The sequence below is a fragment of the Bidens hawaiensis genome, unplaced genomic scaffold (assembly GCF_021521415.1).
Source record: "Bidens hawaiensis isolate Kalapana, Puna unplaced genomic scaffold, B.hawaiensis_p1.1 tig00013327_1, whole genome shotgun sequence".
NCBI lineage: Eukaryota > Viridiplantae > Streptophyta > Magnoliopsida > Asterales > Asteraceae > Bidens > Bidens hawaiensis.
In genome coordinates this window covers 263,701-274,635 of record NW_027492129.1, presented here as the reverse complement: position 1 = coordinate 274,635, position 10,935 = coordinate 263,701, and the positions used below count along the sequence as shown (strand labels likewise).

General features: G+C 46.1%; 1 protein-coding gene across 1 annotated transcript; it reads right to left on the bottom strand.

Moving 5' to 3' along the window:
- Positions 1-7,363: 7,363 nt before the first annotated feature.
- On the bottom strand, positions 7,364-8,131 carry LOC143543850 (F-box protein At5g49610-like). Its single transcript, XM_077036081.1, has one exon. It carries the CDS (start codon positions 8,129-8,131, stop codon positions 7,364-7,366), a length of 768 nt encoding a protein of 255 aa, XP_076892196.1.
- Positions 8,132-10,935: the final 2,804 nt, after the last annotated feature.

The window sequence follows — 10,935 nt, the reverse complement described above, 5'->3', positions numbered from 1 at the left end:
GACAGTATATGGTCATTCCAGACGCTTTTTCAGGCGCGTGGGCGCGAGTTTTCGGGCGCGTGGCCGCGAAATTTATGACGCGCGTCCTTTTAACAGCTGTTGCCCGCTTGCTCTTTGCCACGTGTCATAGTTTCATTGCACCTGCGATTTCTCTCTCTTCCGCATTAAATTCATCGCATTTATTGCGATGAGTATATAAAGGGGGAGAGAGTGCATCTTAATCCACACTTTCACTTCTTTCTTCTTCAAGCGATTTCCGGCGAATACTCTAACCTTTCTGTCGAGCATTCTCCTGAAATCGTTGCCTTTCATCCTTCCAGAATGTCTTCTTCCCATGATGTTGAGGCTACTGCCGAGGAGTCTGACGTGTACGTCGAGATCCCGATGTCTACGTCTGATAAAGACGATAAGAGCACTGCTGGCGAATGCCAGTGTGCTCTTCCCACCGAGCTTTATCAGTACATCTTTCGGAAGTTCATGCTCGAGCCGTTCGAGCCTAAGTTTCCGAAACCACACCAGACGGTGTACGATGCCCCCAAGGGCAAAATAGGGGTGTATGCTGCATTCTTCGTTTATGGGAATCTCAGGTTCCCATTGACGAAGTTTGTATACCGTGTCTTGGAGAGGCACGGTGTGCATTTGACGGAGCTACACCCGATGGCGATCGCCAAGATCCGCCACTTTGAGTGGGTGTGCCTCATTCTGAGTGTGGAGCCCCACGTTGATCGGTTGATGACCTTCTACTCCTGGAGGTGCATCCAGGGGTGGTACACCTTGGTTAATCGGATCAAGGGTCTGAAGATCTGCGCAACTGAGCGCAGTTTTCGGTCTTGGAAGCGGGAGTTCTTCTATATCTCCGCTCGCGTCGTCCCGATAGCGATGACGTTTAAGAACGGGAGAGCTCTCCCGAACCTTCACGCCTCCAACTATGAGGAGGCGGAATGGTTCGCCAAGATTTCCCGGATCCAGTCTCCGGTTTACCGCTTTGCGGAGTCCGTGATGGTGATGCTCGGGATGAGCCGGGTGTGGAAGAATGCTGGGGCGGAGGCGCCGCAGATTCCCATCGTCCTTGAATACGGTTTGAACTATATCCCTTACGGTATGCTTCACATCTTTTTGCTGATTTAGGGTTTTTCCGCTAAACTGTTTTTTTCTTTTCAGAGGGAAACGATTTGCAATCGCTTCTGTACCCGCGGGAAGCTGATGGTCCCGCTCGGATGGGTACCCGTGCTCTTGATGAGAACGAGTTACCCATCATGGAGCAAACGAGGGATCGGTTTGTGGAGGTCTACCCGCCGGGCCACCCGATACTGAGCGCCACGCGGCCAGGTAAGGAGTTATTTAACCCTCGCCCTCTCAATGCTGAAACCTCTGCCGGAATTCCTCTAATTCTGTCATCTTCTGATGAGGAATCCGCAGACGGTCCTTTCTTGACGCGGAAGAAGAAGGCTGCTGGCGGAAAGGGCAAGGCGAAGGTTGCCTCCACCGCCGATCAGGGGAACCGGTCAAACTCGGAGACCGAGAGCGAGGAGGCGGCGGGAACCCAGGTGGTGTTGAGACCACTGCTCCGGAGGCTGAGACGACTGTCACCTCCGAGCAGCCCAGGACGACGATGGTGACCGGTATGAAGAGGCCGGCTCCATCGGGTTCGTCCCCGCCTGTTCGCACCTTTAGGCTCAAGAAAATCCGTAAGTATAATCTTCCTTTACTTTAACTGCATAGCTTTCCACCATTATACTTATATCTTCTTTATGCAGGCGTGGATGCTACCGCATTCCAGGGTGGAGTGGGGAGGAGCACCTCCGGACCCATGACGGTAGGCTTGGTCAACCTACCTGAGGCGATGACCCAGGCGACTGCGCCTGCTTCAGTTGGTTCAGTTGCTCACCCAATTGAGCCAACTGTTCCAACTGTGACGACATCTCCGCCGGCTGTCAGTGCCATATTCACTGATTCCTTCACTGAGCCGGCGGTGAGTGTTTCTGTGGATTCTTCCGCAGCCGCGGCCACGGTTATGAGTTCACCTCCGTTGGTTTCCACCGCAGCGGCTTCGACCGTGCCTCCCGCGCCGGCAACTACCTCGCCCCCGGCCGGTTCAGCAGGTATGTTTGGGGCTTCAAGCCAATCTGTGCCTCCTTCCCATCTGCCTGACCTCTTGGATGGATATCCGTTAGGTTCAGGTGATGGGTTCGGCGGCTACCGGCCTGTTGTCGACCCTACACGTGCGTAGGGTGAATTTGGCCTCTCTTTTTTTTATATATATCATCTTTTCCTAACTGCCTTTTGTTTTTGCAGTGTCGGATTCGAATGAGGTGTTTGTCCCGCGGTGGAACATCCGCCGGGGAACCACCCTTCGGACGCCTGTAGACTGCGTCGAATGGGCGCGCCACGCCGCCCCCGCTGGTGCGCTGGGGGAAGTAATGTCGAGCTACCAGGAGGGTAGGTTGACAAATGAGCTCCGGATTCTCCTAGATCGGATGCAGCCGCGCGTCGAGCTGCTTTGTCGTGAAAACGACAAGTTAAAGGCAGCTCGGATCCAAGAAGTAGCTCTGGCGCTAGCTGTCCGAGAGGAGAACAGGAGGCTCTCCGCTGTTGCTGCGGAAAAGGAGAAGGCCTTCAAGGCCCTTGAGGTTGAAGTTCAAGCCCGTCTCGAGGCCCGTTCCAAGGCTGCCCAAGCTGTTAACGAACAGCTTCGGCTGGCTAAGGAAACTGCACGGAACGCAACTGAGAGGGCCACCAAGGCTGAAGCTGTTGCTGAGCCTCTACGCCTCGAGAATGAGGAACTTAAAGCCAAATTAGAGAGGCTCCAACAGGCTCATGATGCCTTGGCCATGGAAGACGCCAAGAAGCTCCAGGAGATCTTGGACCAGAGGGGCGTGCTTGACCATACTGAGCGTAAGCTTAAGGGCGTCGAAGAGGCTGCGGCTAAAGAAGTGTTGCTTGCCAACCTTAACAAAAGTGAAGCCGAACGCGCCCGTAACCAAGCTCAAGCTGCCCTCCAGGAGGCTCTGGTTACCAAGGAATGGCTTCTACGAGAAGCGTTGTCGCAGGTAAGCTTAGCTTCATAATGTCTTCACGCTTTTCTTTATACTTAGAAAAGGTTTTGATACTTGTATTTTTGTTTTGTAGGTTGTGCATCGGGTCTTCACGGACACATCATATGAGGATGCCATGAGTGCAGCCCTCAACACTTCTCATGAGGATGGGGAAAAGGCTGGCTTCCTGCTTGGTCTAGGGTTCGTTGAGAAGGGCATCCAGCCTTCCAACTTCCCTTTATATGATGTAGATACTGAAGCTGCTTATGACCAAACAGTGAACCAGTATGCTGCCTTCCCGCATCCAGTGGTGGAGAAGGTGAACGAAGTTGCTGCTGCTGATGATGGGTTAACCATTCTCAAGACCTTCCTTGAACCGCCACAGCCAACTGATGGTGCGGGTACAAGTGGGTTTGGAGGGAGGTGTCCTGAAGCTTGAACCTTTAGATCCCTTCCCACTGTTAGGATAGTTTTTTGTATAGATTTACACTCTTGTAGGCGGGTAGATACCCGGCCATTCTTGTAATACCTGAATTTATATGGAATGTAAATCTTTTGTGCGGGTAGGACCGTCACTCTTGCTTTATAAACGTTGTACGACTTGCTCATGCATATTATAGTTTAATTTGGCACTTGTTTTGCCGCATAAACAATGTATGATTCGCTTGTGCATACTGTAGTTCAACTTAGCAATTTCTTAAGTACTTTGAATAAGTTAACCTATCAACGTGGCAGATAATAGGTTAAAGTTTTGCTTCCTCTTTCGTGATTGTGCGGGTAAGACCTTCACTTGCACTTAGTAGGATGGCTAAATTTTACCTATATCTGACCTGCGTGGAGGTTTTCCTCATTTTTTCCTTGAAGATATTTTCTAAGTGTTCTGAATAAGTTAACCGTTCGACACGCGGTTGTCGATAGGTTAAAGTTCAGTTTCCTCTATCATGATTGTGCGGGTAAAACCGTCACTTGCATTTAGTAGGATGACCAAACTTTGCCTATGGCTGACCTGCGTGAAGGTTTTCCTCATCTTTTCCTTAGAAATTCTTGCCGTTTTTTGTGTTTATGCGGGTTTTGCCGCCTTTCACACGCAACGACTTCTTTTCACACTTATTTATGCGGTGAAGACCGGCATATCAGTGTTTTGAATAAATTAACCGTTCGACGTGCGGTTGTCAATAGGTTAGCTCGGTTTCCTCTATCATGATTTGTGCGGGTAGGACCGGCACTTTCATTTAGTGGGATGACCCAACTTTACCTATGACTGACCTGCGTGAAGATTTGCCGTTTTTTGTGTTTATGCGGGTTTTGCCGCATTCCACACGCAACGACTTCCCCACTCATGTATGCGGTGAAGACCGGCATATCAGTGTAGAAAGTTCATAAGTATAAATGTAAGACCATCAGCGTCAATGTGATAAGGAGAATCATTTCCATTAGAAGTGGCTCTGGGCCTTTTCTTTTACAAGTTTGGAATTGATCTACATGCAGACTGTGTAATTGAGCTCCCTTCCATGTTCTTGGGAGTGTCATCGAGCCTTTCGAGCCGATATGCACTTGGTTCGGAATCTCGTTGTTTACGCAGTATGTAGTCTCCGACATTGAAGCTGCAGTTTTATTCGTGTTTTCCCCAACTGGGGTTCTACACGCATTAGCCTGCTCAGCGTTCATTACGCCACGAGGCGCATGAGCGTCCCATCTCTGACAAATGCTTCGACGATGTCCTTCAAGTCTACGCATTCCTCGGTGTTGTGGCCTCTTGTCCTGTGGAAGTCACAGAATTTGCTCTGATCAGCATTGTGACGCTCTCGGATTATTGGAGCCTTTGGCCATGGGAGTCTCTCGGTGTCGAATATCTCGGTGACGCTTTTGGTGAGTGGCGTCCATCTGGAGTTCCGGTTTGACGGCATGTTATCCTTTCCGCCTAACCGAGGGTGCGAGCCGGATGAGGTGTCAAAGTTTACCCTTGACTGCCAAATGCCTAGCTTCCTCTTTTTGTTTAGTCGGGCGGTAAGGACATTGTTTTCTCTTGTTTTCTGGGTGTAGAGGTTTGTGCTTTGGGGAAGATCTCTACCCAGTTGCTTTTCCGTTTCCGCGAAGCGTTTAGCTGCTGTCATGATGGCATCCCATGTGGATGGCATGTCATCTTTACCCGTTAAGGTGCAGATGAGCTCTGGGTCTTTTGTGCCCTGGATGAAAGCAGCGCGAACAAGATCTTCGCTAATATTACCCAGACTTAGCTTCTTTGAGTTGAAGCGAGTGATGAAGTCTAGCAAAGATTCATCTTCCTCTCGAATGCAATTGAGGATTGTCCATTGCTCTTCGGTATACTTTCTTTGGTGGCTGAAGTGTTGGCTAAACTTCTGTTGGAAGTCTGCCCAATCGTAGATGTGGTGGACCGGTAGATGGTCGAACCACGCTCTGGCTGCTCCAACCAGCGTCATCTGGAACATATAACACCACGTGGGTTCCGTCCAGTTGCTGACGGTTGCCCCCGCTATGAATATGTTCAAATGATCGTCTGGGTCAGATATACCATCATAGGTGCCGATGTTTGACATCTGTTTGGCACTTCTTGGGGCGATTGCTTCCGCAATGTCCCTTGCAAACTTGGAGGTTCCCGCATTTGCAGCGGTTGGTCTGAAGGTTTTAGAGAAGCCACGTGGGTTTCCACCAGCGTTTTTTGGTTTGAAGGTTTCTCCAAAATTCCTTCTCGGTTGGAAGTCCGTTTCCTTACGCTTCCCTTTCGCCCTATGGCGAGGGTTTGCGTCGGTGTCGGATTCCTCCGAATCATCGTCCAAGTACTCGCACTCATTGCTCATGTTGAGCTGTTGAGTGCTTCCGAATTCGTCAGCCAGTTGGAGTGAACGCAAGCGTTCATCCAACTCAGCTTGGAATTCCCATTGACGTTTTTCCGCCCACTCTTTAACTTGTTCAAGTGTTTGGCGGGGGGGCCTCGTCTGTTGTCTTTCCACCTGGGTATCAATGAATCCCAGGCGAGGATTGTTTACTGCACTTGCCCCGGCTCGGGTAACCGGGGTAGTGTTCGTAAAATTTACTGCACTTGCCCTGGCTTGGGTAACCGGGGTAGTGTTCGTAAAATGTGTGTATTCGCCGGTGTTCCCCCCAGTAGCTGGGGTTGTGGTTACCGGGGTTTCTTGGTAACTCGTTGGCCTTGGCAACGGAGTAACCTTAACCATCTTTCCAGAAGTTTGAAAAAACTGAAAAAGAAGTAGTTCTAGCTTTTATGCACGGATGGCGCCAATGAAGAAACACTAATTGACCCCGGGCAGATTACGGATAATCTGGGGGTTAAATAGATGTTTCCCACGAGGGGTTAGATCCGGTGAAGATGGTTCTTCTGATAACCTGCAAAACAGACACCGTGAGCTCGTCACTGAGAAGGGGGGGGGGGTACCTCCTTGTGACCACCCTCCGGCGTGAGAATCAGACTAGATTGCTCTTGAATATAAGTGTATATTAAGAGAATGACTAGAGCAGATATCAGGTAATATATCAAGATATGAGATATGAGATAAGATAATACCATTCCAAGGTGTTGGAGTATTTATAGCCGAAGGTAGGTTTCCAAGCAGGTACAGCCGGCTGAATAGTGTTCCTGTTCTGCCAACTGTGGGCTACGCACATGCCATGCTGGTGGTTGGTGGGTAGGCAGCGGCTGGTATTACCAGGCCGGCTGTGTACTATTCCTGTTCCACCAACTGCAGGCTATGCACGTCCTCCGACAGGTTGGTGAGTAGGCAGCGGCTAATAGTGACATACAGTACAAGAGCGTGCTGCTCGTCATACTGTTGTCAGTGAGCTGTCGTATCTTTGGTCAGATCTTTTGTCCATACCTTGTCAGGTACAGTACAAAAGATCCTCCAGTATCGTACGAACTGGCTTATTTGGGCGGGAGTTTTCCCGGCTTTGTGCGGGAGTGTTCCCGGCTTGCTCACTCCTTCTTCAGGTGACATTACTGAATTATTTAAGAGTTAAGTGCCTTGTGCGTGTAGCCTTGCTGCGCATGTAGCCTTCCCTGATGGCTTGTATCCGCAGCTGCGGGAACAGGCGGAGTACTTCACCATTGGGAGGCTTTTCCTGCGGGAACAGCTTGCGTACTGCGCGTAAGGACGTCACGTCTCTGAGCATGGTGGGTCCTGCGGATCCAGTTGGTTTCTGCGCAGACGTCTCTTCAAGGTGAGTCTTGCGAGTTTAGCCTTTGCGCAGACGTCCCTGTTGAAGGTGAGTCTTGCGGGTTCAACTGCGCAGACGTCCCTCTTTGAGGTGAGTCTTGCGGGTCCAACTGGGCTCTGCTGGGACCTACCTCTTCAATCTGTTAACCCGAATTCCTCCTTGTTGACATCAAACCACACTATTTTTCTTCCATCGTTATAACTATTATCGTTACGACTAGCCAACCAATGCAAACGTCCGTGAGCAAATACGCCTCCACCCCTAATGGGATAAGCAGGATTTTGAGCCACCTCTCGCCACCAGTACATACCCGAGTCATGAATGATGCATACACGTTGTGGATTAATGCCTGCAGGTGACCGATCATGTGATTCTTTGTGAAAAATACACACCGTTGCTAACCTGTTGGTGGAATCATTAAAGGCTATCCCTGCTGCTTGTAGTGGACCGCGACAGTCCCGAAAGGGAGGTCGGTGATTGATGAGAGGCAAATTGTGACGTTGTTTAGTAAGAGGATTGATAAGTGTAAACCAGGTGCGATGCGAGTGGCTTTTATCATAACAGACTAGGGTTAGTCCATTGCATGAACCTAGAACCAGAGTCGAATTCGAATATCTATAAGGAACATCCAAAACGTGGTCTTTTTTCACACTCATAGCACCTTGGGTTACACGTAAAAAACTGATTTTGCATATTGTGTTGTTATCAATGTTGAAAAGAGCAGGTCGAACCAGTTGGAAGATGATTGGCGTGGGTTCTTCCTTGACTTGAATGGTTTGGAGGTAAGGATGGTTGATGTATTTGAGCCATGACTTGCATACACACCGGAAATGAGCCAATGATTTGATCGGCAGTCTTGACAAGATTCCGTATATGATGTCTAGAGGAAACTCATCAGCCATTATGATTGAATCCAGGGTTTGATGAATGATCTACGGCGGTGGTGATATTTATAAATATCAAATTAGGGTTCACGTAAACAAAAAGTTATGAAACTTGCACCTCCAAGTCGTCATACTATACACTTGGAAACTTTCCGAACTTAAATTAATTTTGGTAAACAATTAAACATTAAATAGGTAATTGTAATTAAGGATGGTAAGTTGTGAATGCATTTCTTAATATACTAGAAAAACCGCTACATGTGTTATAACCGAAGATTGAACACGCCTAACTGGCACTGGAATGCATGACATTGGGTTAAGCGCTTACCAATATTGGGTTATGCGCAGTAGGTGGTGCTGGGCACGCGTTTATCGACCCCAGCGCATGTAAACAATGGAATCCGTGTAGCCGGTGGCGAAAATCAAGATGTAAAGCTGAAATATACAGTAATTTCAAATAAAATATTTTTTAAACCAACTCGTTTTGCCCCAAAACCCGTTCTGACCCGACACTATTTTAATTGAAGCATGTTCTAACTTGACCCTTTTGACTCGATCCCGTACCAAACCGAACCAAATTAACCCTCTTTTTGTATTGACTCATTCCGACCCTATTCCAGTTTTACACATGACCAGAGCTCGACCGAATAGACTTGTTGTTGATTCTAAATGGTAATCACGTTAATTATATGTTAATTTAGTTAAAATAAAAATATATAACATTATCGTATTCAAATTAAAGAGAATAAAATGTTCGTTTTTATGGTGTAAATAGTTTTAGCGTATGAAAGCGTTATGATCGTTAAAAGGTCGTGGGGGTAGTTTGTTTTGAATTAGGCATTGAAAAAGCCCCAAAATTTTAGTGTACGAAAGCATATGTAGCTATTTTTTAAATTAACAAAAAGTGAGTAAAGTTGATGGACCAAGGTTGTACTTAGGTTTTTTAAAGTGAAAGTTTACACTAGGCATTGGAAAAGCCCCAAAATAATCACTTTTACCAACCATTTTCCAACTTTACATTGAATACCTAAAATAACCGTCAAGAGCTGCGATGAAACACAACGACCCCTGAAATCTTGCCATGTGTCAACAAGTTTTGTCGGTCCGACAGAACATTAAACCTTTGGACCACGGTGCAGAAAGCTACTCCCGTCACTCGAAATAAAAAAACCTCTGAATTAAATATGAGGTTCGTCACTTCCTTGTGTGAATTTTACACAACAAAGTGATTTGTGGAAAACAAACACTATGATTGTGTTCTTCTAAAAAGCTAAACGTTTTTCACTATAAATTTGCTTAATTTTGTAGATAAATAAGAAAAATGAAGATGGAGGTTTATTATGAAAGTTTAAGGTTTGAAATAGGATTCAGGCTCTTGAAGAATCAAATGAGAAGATGGTGAAACAGGAACTCCTATGCATCAAGTTTGTCAAAGATCAACAGGCAGTGAATGAAAGAGTTGTGAAAGAAAGAGATCAGTTGGTTGCTCGGGTTGCTCAACCGGAGCAAAACAGGGTGGTTGATCGAGCCTTGATCGAGAGCCAGAGACTTTGGATTGAAACCTACAAAAGCGGGTGGACAACCAATAACATATGGCAAATCAAGAGTCCTTGCTAAACGTTGAACGCCATGATGATGCCATTAGACTTCAATAAAGGGTCTCACATTTTGAAACTGATCTAACTTCCTCCTAAAACTTTGCTCAAAATCTTAGGAGGGAGCTGTAACATTCGTCAATTTTCGGACCCGAAAACCCGACTCGTTTAATTTTATTTACTTATTTATTTATTTGATTATAGTTGTAAGATTGTACAAAAACAACCCTTAGCCAACTTTGATTAACTCTTGTACCCCCAACTAAAGATAAAGGACCTAATTGCAAATTAACAAAAAAAAAAAAACTTTTCCCTCCTCTTTCTCTCCCACCGTCGGCAGCCATACCTCCCCCCCCCCCCCAACCATTTCTTGGACCTTAATTTACAGACTAATTGGCGAAATTAATGTTACCATATCACAAACATACCTTAATCGTTTCCTGCCAACACGTTATACATGGTAAATAACAACGAATTGACAGCTAACTTGAATAATAACGAACCACGGCTATCCTAGGTCGTTTACACTATAAATACACGCATATAATGCAATTAAACCTTACCACACCATCTCTACAGCCTCACGAACCAAATCCCTAACACAATTTTATCATACGAAGTCGTCTATATCGGATTTATATCAAGCTTGAGCCGTAAAACCCACTTGGCCGATCACCCTCAATCCTCTATTGTTTTAGGTAATTATTACATGCTTTTGGTTCGTTTTCAATCGAATAACATAAAACATGTTTCAATTTTAACTAACATAAACCAATTAATCAAATTGGGATTCTAGGGCTTGGTTGGGAAGAAGATGAACTGATTTAAAACTTATATATATTAAATGTTTCAGAGTTGTAAATGAGTTAGGCGCTGGCCTAATGGCCAACGCATGTTACCCTAAAGGTCCAAACCGGCCTGGGGCGCGGGTTCGAATCCCCAGGCACGGTTTTGATGTTTTTTAATTGTTATTATTATTTTTATTTACTTTTAATCAAAGATTTTGATAATAATACATGCATATATACTTAAATACGCATTTCCTTCATAAAACGAACTCCGGATTTAATGTTTCGTTTTGTAATATACATATATATGTGTATATATATGTCGTACATATAACAAAGATAATATCAATAATTTCTTTTCATTTTACTAATCGCTTAAATGAGACGTATTGTTATCCTATTAACGCCCAAATTAAATTATCTCGTATCTTTCCTTCAA

What these genes read in the sequence shown, in the direction of transcription:
- LOC143543850 (XM_077036081.1), bottom strand. Translation starts at nt 8,131, where the DNA reads ATGGCTGATGAGTTTCCTCTAGACATCATATACGGAATCTTGTCAAGA.